The following is a 17,881-nucleotide window of genomic DNA, read 5'->3' as shown; positions in this document are numbered from 1 at the left end:
GAAAAACTACGAGAAGATTCTAACTAATTGTTTTCTTTTCGATTATTTATTATTCAAATATTTTCAGGCGAAATACTTGTATTATTTCAGGGTTAGAATTCTAGTTGTTAATTGGAATACACTAGGTTGTTTTAGAGTTTTCCTCAAACAGTCAGCAAGAATTCTTGTGAAATATTTGGTAGCCTAGTTGCCGAATTGTTTTTATGAAAACATGCGTTTAAATTTGTTTTGGGTGGAAATTATTTCACTGTGTAACAGCGCCTCCGTGTGAACTAACTCTTGCAGTGCGTTCCTTCGCACAAAACAGATGGCACCAAGTGCCTCAGCAACAGCAGCGTCGATCCGACGGCACGCGCCGGTCCGGAACGGACCACAGGGGCTGGCTGACTGCATGTTCAACGTCATTGTGGGGAGGGGAGAAGTGTCACCCCTTCCAGGGCTACCAATTTAATTTTACACATTTGAGTTTTCACCTCACCCGGTTTATGTATTTTACCAACTGAGGAGGGAATGGATTATTTTTCAAGGAGTTTTTAATCCACATATTCGCGCAGATCTGCAGAAGAAAACACAGGAGAGCACAAGCGCTAATATCAAGACGCAGCATAGTATACCCCCCACCCCTCATCACAGCAACGCCCATAGCAACCGCCGCGCATCCTCTCTTCCAGTTTCCGCTTGTTTTTGCCTTCCCTCCATCTGCCACCACGATTCATCGCCTACACCCCCCGCCGACAGTCAGCGCATTCATTCCACTTTATTCAGCATCCATAACCCCTGGACAGACCAAAAGGGTCCACGCTTTTGGTGTGCATAATGTTCGTTTCCGCAAGGGTATAGCTTCCTCCATCCGTCTCTAAAGGTAGGCTAGGCTTCATTATACACTCACTCACACATACACACACACACACACACACTCACGCCATTTTCGGACAACAGATGGTTAAATAGGCTTAACCTAATGTAGTAGATTATGGGTTTCGTATGCCAAAATGACTGCACTGGTGTTTTGAGTATCATATGCAGTAACGTTTTTGTGAAGAGGACATTGCACCTTTTTTTATTTCTTTACCTGATCCTACCGTTATCTTTGCATGTATATGGGTGCGGTATAGTGCAGGCGTTCGAAACGAGCAGGTGCTAGAAGGCAGCAATGCTTGTGGCACGGAGCTGTAGGCACCCAGCTGGCAAATACGGAGAGGCCATTGTTTTTCTGCATCTTTTTTGTAGTCTCGCTAATTGATGCCATGCCAAGGCAGCACAGCCTACATCTTTTGACGAAGGCCGTTTCTCGCTGACCCCGGAATAATATATGTGATGATGCAGGTGAATTATTTAGCATAATGCATGTGCTTGATAATCAATTCTTACAGTCTGTGATTTTTCCCCCTGCTGACCAGAATAGGGGGTAGGGGTAACGTTATTCAGTGTTGCAGGCAAACAAAATTGCCTGTATGCCTGGTTGTCATGAGCATCTGGGGTGACCATGTAACTTAGGGTTGGGGAAGTGTGCATCAAGGGGACTATATGATAAACACGTGATGTGTTAAAATATGACATCTGACTGTGTCATCACATCACATAACATCATGTCTTGTCTTCCATGTGAATGCAAAACAGGTTCTCTCCCCCCTGTAACACATTCTGTGTGAGACTGAATGGAAACTGGATCAGTGATCTGCTCCTCTCTCCTGAGAGTAAGTGAGTGAGAGAGAGAGAGAGAGAGAGAGAGAGATGTGCACACAGAAATATGAGCCGTGGCTTAACAGAGATAAGGTTCTAGAATGAAAGCCTTTTCATTAACAAGCGAAAGGAGAGGAAATGGCAAAGAAGAGATTGAACGAGATTGTTAGGCAAAGAGAGGGCTGTTTGAGAAGCAAGGAAGTAGAGGTGGTCCTTAAACAGCCCACGGTTCTAAATAAAGTCTGTGTGTTTGGAATTAACCCCACTGGGCTGTAATGGACGTTTCATCTTTCAGATGGAAAGTGTAAACATGAACTCTCAAGTCAGGGCCAAAAGTGAAACTCACTAGTTGCCCTGCTGAAGATCATGTTAGCTACTACTACCTCTACTAGTACTATTATTACTACTGGGCTATTACTTCTACTACTACTATTACTACTGCTACTATTACTACTATTAACTATTATTACTACCACTACTACCACTACTACTACTACTACTGCTACTATTACTATTATTAACTATTATTACTACCACTACTACTACTACTACTACTACTACTATTATGAGTGCTACTACTACTACTGTGACTCCTTTACTGCTACTATTACTACTCTTACTACTACTACTACTACTACTACTAATAATAATAATAATAATCGTAATAATAATAAAAAAAATAATAATATTAGTAATGCGTATTGTTGATGTTTTTGCTAAAGTATGTTGTCATAATAATTGTTATAATCATCATAATAATCCACAGTCTATTAGATTTAGATTAGTAGTTTAGATTTAGATTAGTATTAAACCATGTAATCGGTAATCAGACGAATAATATCTGTCTGGATGTCTGTCAGCATATTGTGTTGAGCTCTTAAGTCCACTGGTCCTGTGTATATGCATGTGTTTGTCTGCCAATATCATTAGTCCTTTTATCAGATTTGAATTGTAATTGGTGAATATTGAAGGCATTTGAGAAAATTTGCCATTTTCATTTCTCACTTCCCCTCTCCGTCCCAGTCCCACCACCCAGCCATCTTAATCTCTCTGTTTTTATCGTTTCCTTCATTCTGTGAGCCATCTTGAACTGTAGTGATTAATTTGCACCTGTTTATTTCCTGGTTTCATCCCTTCCCCTTTGCTGTAACTCCTCCCTCAGCTGCAGCACTGTAAGATCAACCGATCCCCAGACCCCACCCACCTCACTGGCCCTGGCCTATCAGGGAACTGGCCTCCGCACAGCAACCCGTTCCATCCCGCCCCCTGCATGAGGGACAAGGCCACCCAGGTGAGTGTAGGCATGTGCGCTTGTGTATGTGTGTGTTTTTGTATATGTGTGTGTGTGCATTTTTCTGTTTGTGTGTGTGTGTGTGGGGGGGGGGGGGGGGGGGGTGTTGATTGTGTAAATACATGTTTGTGTCAAAATGTGGGACATCAACATATTAAAACAAAACAGTCAAGTATGGGGGAAAAAATGATTTGTGCCTATTCATGTGTAAGAGAGAGAGAGAGTGAGGCGGGAAAAAGACATCTAAAGTCTTACGCAGAATATTGCTGGTAGTTGCATCACTGGCATATGATTTATCCCTAAAGCGTAGTGTCAGTGTAAACCTCTCCTGGGAACCAACTTTTGTTTTGCTTATTCCCCTGTTCACATCCAGAAGCGTGTTTACATGCACAGCTCCCCAACCTTACTTACCCTCTCTCTTATTTCTTACACATATTTTACCCATTTTTTTTTTCTTCTCTCATTTTTCTCTCTTCCTCTCTTGTTCTTTCTATCCCTCTCATTCTTTTATCAATCTCCTCCCCTCTCTCTCTCCCTCTCTCTCTCTCCTCCTCTCTCTCTCTCCTCTCCTCCTCTCTCTCTCTCCCTCTCTCTCTCTCTCACTCCTCTCTCCCTCTCTCCTCTCTCTCCCTCTCTCTCCTCCTCTCTCCCTCTCCCTCTCTCTCTCTCTCCCTCTCTCTCTCTGTCTGTAGACCCCCAGGGCCTGGGCAGATGAACGCAGAAGAGGCTCTCACAAGCGCTCTGCCTCCTGTGGGAGTACAGACCAGCTGAAGGAGGTTAGCCGAGGGGCTGGATCCCGCACATGCCTCAGGGGTCTTCTCATAGCCTACGCAAGATAGCGCAGATTGCAGACGCAAACGCCTCAAGTTACGCAAAGAGGATTTGACACGTAGCAAAATGAGTTGTCCAAATGTTGGTAACTGAACGCGAGCCCAAATGGCATTACACACGATTGGCAATAGGGGGCGGTGTGTGTGTGTGGGGGGGGGGGGGGGGGGGGGGGGGGGGGGGCGTAAAGTCACCATATCTTGCGTAGACTATGAAATGGCTCTAAATACGTATGTGAGCCTCATGTTTGTAACTGCCTACTTGCATAGACTGTATAAAACATACACTGCGTGCATAATCCATTTTTTTTGTCACATAACACAGAATATAATTGAATTTTAAGCTCATTCTTTCATCATGAGAGCAAGCAATTGGCAACTAGATTTTTTTTGTAGCAGATAATGTCTTTTCTTGAACTGAATAGAATGTGATTGGGTTTAATTGAGCCACTGTGTGTTAGTGGAAATCTAACAAAGAAGTGACTACTTCCTGATTGCCAGTTATACTTCAGACTTTTTATTTGATGTCTTACCTATGGTAGCATGTTAGGAGACACAAAGAGATAACTATTTCATTCAGAAGTGCTGTCCCTTACATGTTCTTTGGTGATAACTGTTGTTTTGTTATGTATGTGTTGTATTGTGTCCATTGTATCCAGATCGCTAAATTGCGGCAGCAGCTTCAGAGGAGTAAACGAAGCAGCCGCCATCGCCGAGACAAGGACCGCAAGTCACCCTTCAATGGCAACCATGCTGCAATCATCCAGTCACAGGTAAGCATGAAGGCCACTTGTTACATGATATCCAATCACAGATGGGCACGGTTGGAAACGACCGGAAATGACAAACACAATAGGTCTTATCAGTGTGTGTGTGTGAGATTGTCTTTTGTTTTGTCTTTTCTTGTTCATGTGTGTATGGAATTGAATGCATGTGGGAGTCTTTGTCCTTTCTAATGCATATTTCTAGGAATATGGGAGTGCTGCATGAGTGTGTGTATGTGTGTACGCATGCATATATGTGCGTTTGTGTGTGTGTGTGTGTGTGTGCATGTGTGTGAGTGTGTGTGCGTGTGTGCACAAGCGTGTGTGTGTGTGTGTGTGTGTGTGTGAAGTAGGCCGTCTCCCAGGCCTCCACTGAAGTTTGAGGACGCCCCACTTTTCCTTCCTGTCTCCCTGGCCCGGCCCAGTTCCTCCGCCAGGCACTCCTCTCCGAGGGGGCTGGGAACGGGGCGTGGGTGCTAAGGGGGGATGGCGTGGCCTGGTTTAACATCACCTGTTCACCATGTGCCATCCTGGTTTAACATCACCTGTTCACCGTGTGCCATCCTGGCCCGGTGGCCTGCATACAGCCCCCCCATCTCTCTAAATACATGATATGTTATGACGCTTCAAGTTGCCCTTGTGCCAGAAAATGCACTGTATAAATAAACTTTACTTACTTACATACTTACTTACTACTTACGTACTCATGGGCACATTGTTTATTTGAATGAAATTGATGAATACAGACCATTAAGTAGAAATACTATACTGTATTAGTACTGTAACAAGTGAGATCCTGAAACAGACAATCCTATAGAACACAAAGAGCTTTGGGTGTATTTGAAGATGTTTGATTATTATGCTTAACTACTTATACCGCATCTCAAAGAAAGACAGCTTGACATGCCAGAAACAAACTGAAAGAGGATGTAATGCAAAAGAATAGAGAGGATAAAACAAGTCGCGCAGCATTGTTCAGTTCTGCTTTTCAGAGAGGGAGGGAGAGAGGGATGCAGAGAGAGAGGTTTGGGGAGGGCAAGCAGGCAGGCAGACTCAGGCGCAGGGCATAAATAGAGAGTTGACTTGAGAGAGAGGAGAGAAGTGAGAGAGAGAGAGAAGCAGCAGTGGATAAAGGACCTTAGAGACACCACGCTGAGAGTAAGTAGTGCTGGGCTGGATGGGAGGATGCTGCTGGTAGCCAGGGAAACGACAAAGAGTGTTACTGATGCTGTGCTGAGTTTTGTTGAGTCAGACACAGGTGTAGGTATTAGGTGGCAGCCAAACAGCCAAGTGTGTGTGTGTGTGTGTGTGTGTGTGTGTGTGTGTGTGTGTGTGTGTGTGTGTGTGTGTGTGTGTGTTTGTATGTATGTATTGCATATGCATTCTCAGGTGTATCACTGAAGGACTTCAGAGGTTCATTGAGGACTAGGAATAAATAAAGGTTGAATGAATGAATGTTTACCATTTTTAATAGTTTGTGAACGTACAGTCCTATGAGTTGAACGTATCTTTGATCATATCAGTTCAGTGTTATTGATGTTTATGAATTAAGAATACTGTAACAACTGCATGGTCTTCAAATCTCAAGGAGGTATTTTCATGCAAGAGGGAGACTCTCCTACACACAAAGTATCCTTATCTCTTGACCTAGTTTGGGAGCAACATACCAAACAAGACTAAACAAACAAACAAAATGCATACCAGACACAGTAATGTTATGGTTATCTGAGTGACCTTACAACATCAGTGTCATTTTTGTCAGTGGGCAATTCCACGAAAAACTGCCACGTCCATAACGCCAATTAAATACCATGGCATTGTGTTGCCGTTATGGATGTGACAGTTTTGCGTGGAATTGCCCATGTATAAAGACAAGAGTATTTTAGCTACTGGACCCCCCCTCCTCCTCCTCCTCCTCTCTCCCTCTCTCTCTTTCTCTATCTCCCTCTATGTCTGTCCTTCTTTCTCTGTCTCTCTCTCCCTCCCTCTCTCCATGCTCCCTGCCTTGCCCTCCTAGGCTCAGATGCCGAAGACCATCCTGGTCCCAATCCCCATCTCCAAGTCCACCGCCCCTCGCTTCAGGAACAGCGTGGAGGGCCTCAACCAGGAGATTGAACGCATCATCATCAGAGACACCAGCGAACGGGACGAGGTCATTGTTGTGAGTGGTCAATATCATACTCTACACACATGCAAACACACAGATGTAACATAACCCAAAAACATCCACATGGATATCCAATGAGTGTTGAAATTTAGGTGAAAGTCTTAAAAAAGGCTGGAAGTTTTGCTTATTAGCAATACATACACGGAAAAGATGACAATGTGCTAACAAAAGCAGAGTTCCAAGGTCGTAATCCCAACAAAAATGCAGTTATTTTAGATAGGTACAAAAAGTAGCAGCCTTAAAGGACAAGGAAAAGTTTGGAATTTTTCGGCATCGGAAATGGGCAAGCAACAACGCAATAACACATTGCATTTATACAGCACTCTTCAGGGCACCAAAGCCCTTTTCAGTGAAGACAACCAAGCTAACCAACAAACATAAATGTGTAGCAGCCACCTCGAAGTGGAGAGTGAGGGAATGAATGAATGCCAATTACACTGGGGGATGATTAGGAGGCCTGATTGAATGAGACAGGTTGATACTTTAGCCAGGACATCGGTATGCACGTAGTCCAGTAGTGTGCACTGTGCACATAGTCCAGTAGTAATCCCATAGTCCAGCAGTAATCCCATAGTGCAGTAGTAATCCCATAGTGCAGTAGTGTGCGAGTGGTGACCTGCGTCTGGTGTGTGTGCTGCCAGCCTCAGGATGTCCCCGACGGACACCGTGCCCCGCCGCCCCTCCCCCAGCGAAGCAGCAGCACCCGCAGCATCGACACGCAGACGCCGTCCGGCGGGGGCCTGGGGCCCGGCGGTAACCACAGCAACAGCAGCAGCCGCTCGGACTCGGTGTCACCCTCATACCTGAGCATCCTGAACGACAGCAGCCCACTGCCGGATGACGACACGCTGAGCGAGAGCAAGGAGAAAGGTAAGCAGAGGCGTCCAAACGCACACAAGGGTACAGGTATATATAAGGCAATGCACAGAGAGAATGTACCGTATGTGGTAGCCTACTCTGAATTTTGCCTTCCACATAATAGCCTAATGTACTTCATTACACCTTTATACCATGCGTATTATCTAAAACACAACTACCCTTTCACAAACACACACACACACATACACTCATCCTGACTCTGTGCTCATAAGCTTTCACCTTGTGGGGGACTTTCAGCTGTCACTCTGTGTGTCATCTGACGCCTTTGTTTTATAATGCACCTGTTGCCTGTTTTTCATAACCACTTTCCCCTTGGAAAATCTATCTCTTTCACACACACACGCAAGACTGTGTTTTTGTTTGCTTTAGCACTCCAAAATGACTAATGACAATAAACACTACAGTAGCGAACCCAGACAAACCTGTTAGCAAATTTGAATTTGCTCTGCAGGTTTTGTCTGGGCAGGAGCCCATTGACATTTGATTGTGAAACACCAAAACCCCAGGAACATATTTTCTTTGGAATTGAATAACCAACTGCATAATACCTTCGTTTACAGGAAAGATATGTTTGCTGCACTCCTGAAACGATTTGGTGAGACCTTATAGCACAAATTTTTGTTTAATTTCACTGCTGGTTGTGCTCCTGAAAGTCGTAAAACGGTAAGGTCGGAAAAGGGCATCAATGGAATCCTTTCCAGAATCCAGACGGACCTGCAGAGCAAATTCAAATCCCTCAGGCTCACTAAAAGTAAAACCAAATGAAATGGCGCCTCTGAGATGGTCTCAAGGCAGTAACCCTCGCTGCTGTGTCTCCTCAGACCTGGGCCCCACCTCTCCGCTCCCCAAGTACGCCTCGTCCCCCAAGCCCAACAACAGCTACATGTTCAAGCGTGAGCCGCCCGAGGGCTGTGAGAGGGTGAAAGCCTTCGAGGAGTCCCAGTGAGTACAATGAAGCACACTCCTGCACAATAACAACACTTCAAATCACTTTAATATGTTATTATGAGACATGTGTGTACCTGCAGTGTGTGTGTGTGTGTGTGTGTGTGTGTGTGTGTGTGTGTGTGTGTGTGTGTGTGTGTGTGTGTGTGTGTGTGTGTGACTGAGGGAAGCAAGTGAGTGTTTTAACAGCCTTGGCAAAAAGTCTGGGTCTTTCGTTGTGATGTGGTTAGAGTTTATACTGTAGATATTGCCCCAGGGCTGCGTGAGATTACCTCCCTTACCTTGTTTTGTTTGTCTCGACTTCTTTCTTTTTTTTCTCACATCTCTCTTTCTCTCTCCTAGACCCAGACCCCTTCAGGAGATTCCTCCTTACCTCTGTCCAGACAGGAACAAGGTGAACTTCATCCCCAAAAGTGGCTCTGCGTTCTGCCTGGTGAGCATCCTCAAGCCTTTGCTTCCAACCCCGGAGCGAGGCTTCCGTGGCGGGGTGGGCCTGCGCAGCCTCTCCCCGTCTCTGGTGCCCCTGGGCGGGGTAGGTGTACGCAGTCTGTCCCCTTCCCTGGGCCTCTCCCGGGGCTCCAGCTCCCTGCACCAGCCCCACTGTCTGCCCAGACACCCAGAGGAGCCAGAAGGTTAAGGGAGACCTCTGGTGGTCAAACTGAGGAACTGCATCTCTCTCTTTCTCTCTGAAAAACAAAACAAAACAAACAATTGGCAAAGGAATTCAGCAAACAAGTGGATCATCACCTCTTCTATCAGAGCTCCTCCGGACTTGCTTAAACATCACACCTCATCACAGAGCTAAATATTCTGTTTCCCTTTTCAACTTGAATGTGAAAATGTATCATAGATCGCAAAAGAAAAGACTACCCCTCTTGTCTGTCAAGGATTACAAACCCCATGATCCAAATATCCATCACAGTGGCATCTTTATGCTTCATTTTTTTTCTCAGTTTCAATTAGGTTGCAATTGCTTTTACCATGAAGCCTTGTAAACGCCACATTTCCTTACTTGATTGTGTGTGTGTGTGTTACGCTACAACTCTTATCCGACCGAGCAGTGTTTACCTTGACTGCTGGTTCTGAAGAACCCCGAGCTGACGCTTCACCACAAACTTTTTTTCTGTTGCCAAGGAAACGGTCTCAGCTTGGGGACCTTATTTCGTAGCAAAATGGCGGAGGGAGCAGGAGACACTGAAAGTGCTGACCTGAATCAACAAAATGTGCCTGACACCCTGTCTGCATTCTTTCTTTTTTCCTGCTTTCCTCCTTTCTCTCTCTCTCACTCTGTCCATCCATCCCATCCATACATCCTACAATGTGAAGAGAAACACAGATGTCTCAGTTCATTCTAAAACCTCTGAAGTGTGTGTTTTAATGTGACTTTTTATGGTTAGCCAGAGGACCTGGTGCTATGGTAGAGAAGCTAAGGTATAAATGTAATGTAAATACTCTTTGAAGTGGTATGGGGTTTTTTTTTTTTTTCCGTTTGAGCCTTGTATATGAGCTGGGGACGGGCAAGAAGAGCATGATCCTGCATCAGAGCTTTATGTCTGTGGAGGCCCTGCGTAGCAGTCATAAACCACACCTGCACTATGTACAGACCATAGCTGTGTCATGATGAGCTATCTGCCAGAGCTGTATGGCTTTGCTATGCAGGGGGGTATGTTGAAAAAGGCTTGTGAGTGTGCTAGCTAGGCTACATGTGTCTTGCATAGGGACCCATTAATAAGAGTAATCATCGCTTTACAACTAAACATTAAATAAATAGAAAATGTATGTGAATGGCAGGCATGAATGTACAACGGTAGCTTAAGACATCCAGCTCATTTCAGCAGAGACTGTGCCATCCCATGTTCAGATGACACTCTGGAAGGAGGGGCAGCTGCATCCTGTTTGAAAGCTTTTCCCTGCTTCCTCCTGCATGGGTGGGCCATTTCTTTAAAACCTAGATTGAACGTTTAATCTGCAAATGGTTCCACATTGAACATCCCTCCATGTATTGCAAAAAAACACAGTGCCTCCATTTTCGGAAGGAGTTTCTAAAGCAGCACTGTAAATGCTTACCATTACTGCCCTTTTCTGAAAGAGATGGGAATCACTTTAAATTTGAGGGGGTATCTTCCAGAGATGTGTTGAAAGGTATGTTTTAAATCATATTACAGGATTGGATGGGGAGGCCTTTAGCAGGGGGATTTTGTACATTCTAACAAAAGATTTCATTTTGCAACAATTTAAGGTTCTTGCGCTGAACTCAATGAACGTTAATTTTACAGCATTCTCGTCACTCTGGTGTTATGGTACCTGCTGAAGGAAGAAGGTGGTTTGGGATTGGAATGGAAGGATGACCTGGGAAAGAGAGGATGGCTGTTGTAGCATCTTTTATTCTGTATATTACGCCACTGCGTCATACTGTGAGCCTCATTACTCTTCCTTGAGACAAAGTTTGTGTGGACACAAAAGTGGAAAATAGGCAAAACATAGAAGATAAATTTGTACTGTACATTGCCTTAAAATGTATGAAATATCAGAGAAATGTTTAACAAAAAAAAGGACAAATGGCTGTTATAACAAATATTAAAGCCAAATGATATGAAATGAGACTACTGCTGTTGCCTTTGTTAAAAACAGAATGGAACTGAACACTACACAGAAATAGGTGGCTTTCAACCACATAAACAACTGTATTCTCACACACACACACACTTACTCAAACATTACATAGTTTATTAGATATCAAACACCCTGACTCACATTGTCCAGTTCTCATCCAACCACATTTTGACATTGCATCTTTTTTTTGTTATACAGAAAAGGCATAGTAATATTAAAATCAAAGAATCAAGCATTATGATTGGTGCAGAATACATTCTTTCAGTGTCTGGAATTAAAGGGAAAAAAAACAACAAAACAAAAGCAAAGTTACCATTACCCAAACAATCAAGCCTGGTGCTAGAAAATGTGTTCTGTATGAACAACATCCCATACAAAACGGAAAAATAGTTCAGAAAACGAGATGATATCAAGTCCAGAATGCAGAGACAGTGATGTCCCAAAAACACGACTAAACAGCGGTTTTGACCCAAAAAGCTTCCTGTCCAGTCCCTGCATACAACACCTCCCCTCCAATGTCCTTTAGCCAGAGACATTCTGTTCTGCACAGTAGAACACCATTCAGTAGTATGTGAAATCATTCATCTAGTGGTGCGACTGGGCCACTGAACATTTCTATGGAAACTTACTGTATATGTACAAAATGACCTGTAGCTGCAATAAAGGTGAGCATTCAGTTAGTGCTCAGCAAATGTAGATAACTGATCCAAGTCCAGACTCATGTGAGGCGGGGAAAAAAACGATTTCATCCGGTGACCTGTACAAGCCTTCATTCAACAACTCCTTCAGGTGAACGATTCTCTTAGGCAACTGCCTGTCCATCAACTCCCACAGACACAGTAGAGTAAAAGTCTAGCTCAGATTAACTCCTCTCTTATGCTCTAGACAGGTGGTGACCGATAATGACCGATAATGGCTATTAACATAATCTCCCTAAAGGTATTGCATATTCCATTCCCTTGGTATAACAAAACCAGCTCCCTCTGTAAGACTAGTAACGTTTCCATGTGATCTAGCAATGGGATGTGACTGAGTTTGGAGAGGAGTTTCTAAATAAAGCTTCCACACAGCCAGAGATCACTAACAGACTGTGATGGCACAGGACAGTTTCAGTTTTGCTTTGGATATACTTCAGAAGATACTCTACACAACAAATGCGTTCTAATGCCCTCTCTCCAACTAGCAGTAATGACTAGCGATTCGACGGCAGCTGATGATTAGTGTCTCTTAGTACTGAGGGGCTATTATAATAAGAATATGTTTCTGAGGACAGAAATAAATGTGTTTCACTGCACTCACATCAGCGCACTTGCATATCTCTAAAAATTCATCCTTCTCCTTGCCCCGTTTCAGGGCAGAGTGAAAACGCAATATATCGCAGACCACAGAGCCATATAAATACATGCAAACCAGTCCCTTGTAAGGATTCTCAATCCGTCTCCAGTGAGAGGTTTAGCACCCAATACCTTCCACGCCTCATCAAAAATGTGCTGCTCATACAAAACATAGATTGTATGTTTTTTTTTCTACATCTAGTTATCTGTATGTAACAAGGAATAAATATATTTTAATTTCATTAGTGATAAATAGTCTGTTTCCATTAGAGTTTGGAGAATACATAGGGGCACACGCACACGCACACACACACACACACACACACACACACACACACACTTGGCAACAGATAAAAAGGACAGAGAATGGGGTTTTTTATGCGTATTGTGTGTTTTGTATGTGTGTTTCAGGCTGAGAGAGAGAGAGAGAGAGAGAGAGAAACTAAGAGATTTAGCCCAGAGTGGTTTGGAGACCTCCAGACTCATGACATTCATGATGTGTTTTTTTGATGCTGATGCTGTTGTTGTTGTTGTTGTTTGTGGTCCACCCACAGCCTGAATGTCCACCAGCAGCCCCTCCAGAACATTCAGAATGTTTTTATGAACGGGTGAACAGCAGCGACGCATCTCCAGCTGTGACGTGCACAAACACACTCGTGGGACTGCACAGGGCGTAGCTTTTCTTCACTCTCACTCAGGCTCAGACAGCAGCAGCTCCAACTCCACGACGCCACAGGAACTCCTCTCACATCTACGACTACAACACACACACAGAGTTCCTACTTAATCTCAATAAACATGTTCTTACACATATACCGTACTTGCAAATACAGTGTAACCAAACAAATGGACACACACACACACACACACACACACCTCAAGCATTGAGGAGTTCTTCATCAGACCGTCCAATGGCGTCAGGGTTTGACAGTGGGTCCAGATCAGCAAAGAGGTTGAACCAGGCCGACATGTCCCGTGCACCACCTTTTGGAGCTACAGTACACACACACACACACACTATCAGCAAGATCCAACTTCACTTCACTTGCTCTAATTTCACATTACACTCACAACACTCTCATTGTTGTTGCTTTCTGCCTTTCATTTTGACAGGACAGTAGAGATTGACAGGAAATGATTGGAAGTTGGGAAAGGACCACGGGTCAGATTCAAACCCGGGTTGCCAACGGCACACAGAACCGGATGTGGTATGCCTAACTGCCCCCCTCCCCTCTCCACACACACACACACACTCATGCACACACGCACGCACGCACACAAGCACGCACGCACAAGTCTGTTTTAAATAACACTAAATGAAGATCATACAACAAACAACAACTCTCTCCACAGCAGAGCAGAACAGAGCAGAGCTCCCTGAGAGGCCCCTACCGCTGACTGAGGCTAGGGGGCTGCTTTGGGGGGCCGTGGCCAGGCCGGCAGCAGACGGAGCCTGTAGGGGAGCCGCCTGGAACATGGGTGGAGTGGCCCAGCCTACAACAGAGAGGGAGAGATGACCATCAATCACGCATCCTCAACATCCTCATGTGCACGAGAAGTGAACACACAACAAGTGTAGTGAACACAGGTAGTCGTAAAAACATGTGCCATGAATATTTCCCAGTGAGTTATAATATAACATAGCGAAATAACAAATCCTGACCATGTGCATTCTCAATACAAAAACAAAAAAACAAGTGCAAACAATAAAAAGGCACGAACTATCCATCCATCATAAGACTATAAAAAAGTGTTCGCCTTGATTGGCTGTGGGCAGTGTATGCTGTAGAGTGAAGGAGTATCTTCACAGTGACCGGGTACAGCCTGTGGCGAGTGTTGCAACTGTCTCAAGGCAATTGTGCGCTGTATCCTGCGTCACATTGTATAATTATTTATATACTGTATAATGTTGATTAGGATCAACCACTGCAGGAAATCTTTATCCAATAGCACTAGCAACATCTTTCTTGTTTATATCTGCAATCGTGTATCATGAGGCTATCGGTTTACATTTGTCTTGGATGATCCAATGACAAGTGGTCAGTTCTAAATACAAGTATAAACAATCACTCAAAACACTTGCCAAGGGGGTCTGAGACGCATTTGACTACATGTCTTTTGTAGTGTAAACGCTAATGCGTTCGGAAGCATCCCGGACAATGTGATGTTAGCAATAGCGGAATCTGAACGCAAGTTGTCAGCAATGTCTCTGACTGTACTCCTTGAATGTACGCTGTGACGTGTCTAAACTGATCACTTGTGACTGGATCACCCAAGACACATTCTAAAAACGAATGTAAACAGACCCCATCTTTCTCATGTATCTGCAATTATGGGTGCATTTGTAAATTGCCACTCCAAGCGCTCCGAGCACTCTTAACCGTTCGTAAATTCGGAATTATTGTGTATTTAATCAGAGCTTCACACTCTCGGAGCATCCAGAGTGTGTCAGATTGAATTTTTTACGAACGTACCCCATGTATCATAAGACCCTGAACCCTTGACCCCTCTGGCCCACCGACCTGTGGCGCTGAGGCTGTGGTCCAGGAGCTGGGAGGGGAGGAAGCCGGTGGGGCTGGGGGGCTGGGAGGGCGAGGAGGGGGCCGCCCCGCTGACCACACCTCCCTGGGGCTGCTGGGAGGACGAGGGACCCGTGGGGAGGGAGGTGGGAGGCGACTCGAAGGAGCCAAAGGCGTCCTGCCACTCGCGGCTGAACTCGTCGCTGGCGGAGGCGCCGCCGGGGCTGAGCAAGTCGCGGAGGAAGGACAGGTCTCCGCGGTCAGCCTCGTCGTCCTGCTCCTCCGCCTGTCCAGCGCCTCCCGCTGGTCCGACGGAGAGTCCAGAAGACGGCTGCTGGGGCAGGTCGAACAGCAGGTCTCTCATACCTGTGAGACACGGAGAGAAGGGAAGAGCGGAGGAAAGGGAAACAGAGGGAGAGATAAAGCGAGACCCAATGGAGAGAATAAGGTAGATACAGTAAAGGAGAGAGAGAGGGAGGGAGGGAGGGAGGGAGAGAGAGAGAGGAAACTTAATGGAATAAAAGCAGGTGCAGGAGGCTGAGAGCATCACAGGGGGAATCAAGCTTTACTGTACGTGTGCAGAGCACACATCTACTGTACGGTATTTACGCAGCATGTACAAAAGCACAAAAAGTACAGTACACAGACTATGCATGTGTGTGACAAAATGGATATCAAATGACAATATTCTGCTTGTGTATGGGTCATGTACATGCCTTATTACAGCTGCCATAACCCTAGTTCATATTCCGTTTACTAAAAACCCGTAAAACAGCCCTGGCATATGCCTCGTAAATAGACACGTAAAGACACAAAACACAAAATGCGCCTTTCGGAATATTACATCTCGTCTGTACATGCTCATGCAAGGAATTTCACTGGCTTGGTTTGATGCTCTGACACTTGGCAAACGTAGTGAAAAGTTTTCACTTCTAGAGTGAAGATGAGGTCAATTTCTGTATTAAAACCTGAAAGTTTCAATGTCATGGTGGAATTTATCGACGTGTGAAAGCATTTTAATGCTCAAAGAAGCAGGTTTTCCCACGCACCACTGATAGATGAAGAATCGGAATCAGAAACTACTTCTACTGCACGTCGCTGGTTTACTCAGAATGTGCAGATTAATATGTAAACAGGAACATTAACATTTCTGCTGGACATGGAAACATCTTATTCTGAATATTGCCATAACTAGAATATGGTCCTTAATCGGATCATGGTAAGCACAGAAAGGTAGTCATTGTCACTGAAAATATCACTGTTTATGGTATTACCATGGTATATTGTATGTCGTGTGTCTGTAACTAAGAAGTTTTAATACCACGATACAGCAAATGTATACGGTATGATAATGATGCAATACTGTTCTACTGCTGCAAGCCCAGAGAGGAGAAAGCGGAGGAGAAAGAGGGAGTCAATGCTGAGTCTGTACCCCAGTGAGGGAGCTGGGAGCTGGGGGAGGCCTCCAGCTGTTCCCCTGGAGGAGGGCTAAACCCCCATGAAGCACCAGCGGACGGCGGTGGGAGTCGTGTGGGCGGGGTGGGGGTGAGTGTGGCATCTGGGGTCGGAGTAAGGGGGAGGTCAGGGGTCATGAGCAAAAAGTCGTCATCTGTGTTGGTAGGGCTAAAGGGGCCAGAGAGCTCAAACAGGGCTGGGAGGGTCGGGGGAGGGGTTAATATGGATGCACACACACACACACACACACACACAAACACACACACATACAACAACAACAACATCCATTAGATGAGCATGTTGAGATGATTCATTCCTTACCTATACACACAGATATACTGAATGCATACAAAACATGCAAACATACAATACTATACACCGATATGCTTGATTGTGGCAATAATCATAATCTTGATTATTTTGGTCAATATTAGATATCACAATTATTTAACACCATTACTGAATGATTTTGGAAACCATCCATTTTTATTTTAACTTTCAGAAATTCACTTGAATTCAGTTAACAGTTACCGCTGTAAAGCACAGAGGTGTGCTGGAGTCATAACACTAGACATAAACAAGAGCATCCTTGCAAAAGTGAATGCAGCAAATTCTGAAATTGAAATTCGATTAAATTTACAGCCATATTTAACAGATCTTTTATAATTACACCACAGACACAGATAAAAAAAAAAGGCAAATCAGGGTTAATCTGACACTGCCAGCTAAAGTGTCTACAGATATGGGTCAATGGGCCAGTGTGATTAATGCCTCTAATCCTGCAGCTAGATTAGACAGACAACAACAACACTGAACATGCCTTTGATGCAATATGAGGGATTGTGTTTACATGGGAAACAATACCTCCACCACAGCCACACACACACACACACACACACACACACACACACACCATCCACCCAGAGAGAGAGAGAGAGAGAGAGAGAGAGTGTGTGAGATGAATACACACACACACACACACACACTCAGAGTTGCAGCCTTACCAGAGTCCAGGCTGGCGCATAGGGAGCTATCACTGTCCCGACTCTGTCCATCCAACGCAAGGGTGGAGACTGAGAAGAGACCACACCCACAATTCAGTCAGACACAGAGACACGGCATAGAGCTACATAACCAACCATGACACGACCACCAGGTCAACACACAAGCAAGGTTCTGTTGTAATGATCTTACGCAAACAGACACTAAAGCACTAAAAAGTACACACACACACACACACACACACAGCTCAGGGCCAGTGGGAGTGCCTACCATTGTCAGGTGCCATCTGTCCAGGATTCTCTTCCTCCAGAGACACCAGACTGAGAACACAAAGGCAAGCCGTACGTGTACAAGGTTAGGAAACAAAGGGAGAAAGTGTGTGTGTGTGTGTGTGTGTGTGTG

At 44.8% G+C, this 17,881-nt stretch overlaps 2 protein-coding genes across 14 annotated transcripts in view; one reads left to right on the top strand and one right to left on the bottom strand.

The window, feature by feature from the left end:
* Window positions 1-19: 19 nt before the first annotated feature.
* On the top strand, window positions 20-11,157 carry fam117ba (family with sequence similarity 117 member Ba). Of its 4 annotated transcripts, XM_042078904.1 has the most exons (10): window positions 20-862; window positions 1,231-1,326; window positions 1,621-1,697; window positions 2,846-2,974; window positions 3,667-3,750; window positions 4,461-4,574; window positions 6,583-6,726; window positions 7,374-7,602; window positions 8,433-8,553; window positions 8,899-11,157. In XM_042078904.1, the coding sequence occupies exons 3-10, from the start codon at window positions 1,659-1,661 to the stop codon at window positions 9,191-9,193; spliced, it is 1,155 nt and encodes a 384-aa protein (XP_041934838.1). In that variant the 5' UTR covers window positions 20-862; window positions 1,231-1,326; window positions 1,621-1,658; the 3' UTR covers window positions 9,194-11,157. The 4 variants fall into 4 exon arrangements, with proteins under 4 accessions (XP_041934838.1, XP_041934837.1, XP_041934839.1 ...); XM_042078903.1 differs by lacking the exon at window positions 1,231-1,326; XM_042078905.1 differs by lacking the exon at window positions 1,621-1,697.
* The window catches only part of ical1 (islet cell autoantigen 1-like), a 27,464-nt gene continuing 20,503 nt past the window's right edge, over window positions 10,921-17,881 (bottom strand). For 8 of the 10 annotated variants that reach the window (XM_042078901.1, XM_042078892.1, XM_042078893.1 and 5 more), the window contains 7 exons: window positions 17,750-17,799; window positions 17,482-17,550; window positions 16,455-16,673; window positions 14,978-15,388; window positions 13,896-13,997; window positions 13,380-13,496; window positions 10,921-13,260 (listed from right to left, as the gene is read on the bottom strand). In XM_042078901.1, coding sequence (XP_041934835.1) covers window positions 13,381-13,496; window positions 13,896-13,997; window positions 14,978-15,388; window positions 16,455-16,673; window positions 17,482-17,550; window positions 17,750-17,799 — 967 coding nt within the window. In that variant the 3' untranslated portion in view covers window positions 10,921-13,260; window position 13,380. The remainder of the gene's footprint in view (window positions 13,261-13,379; window positions 13,497-13,895; window positions 13,998-14,977; window positions 15,389-16,454; window positions 16,674-17,481; window positions 17,551-17,749; window positions 17,800-17,881) is intronic. The other 2 variants (XM_042078900.1, XM_042078902.1) reach the window with 2 other exon arrangements.

The sequence above is a fragment of the Alosa sapidissima genome, chromosome 22, assembly GCF_018492685.1.
Source record: "Alosa sapidissima isolate fAloSap1 chromosome 22, fAloSap1.pri, whole genome shotgun sequence".
Classification (NCBI taxonomy): Eukaryota; Metazoa; Chordata; class Actinopteri; order Clupeiformes; family Clupeidae; genus Alosa; species Alosa sapidissima.
Note: the sequence above shows the minus strand (reverse complement) of the source record. Positions and strands in the feature narration are given on the sequence as shown.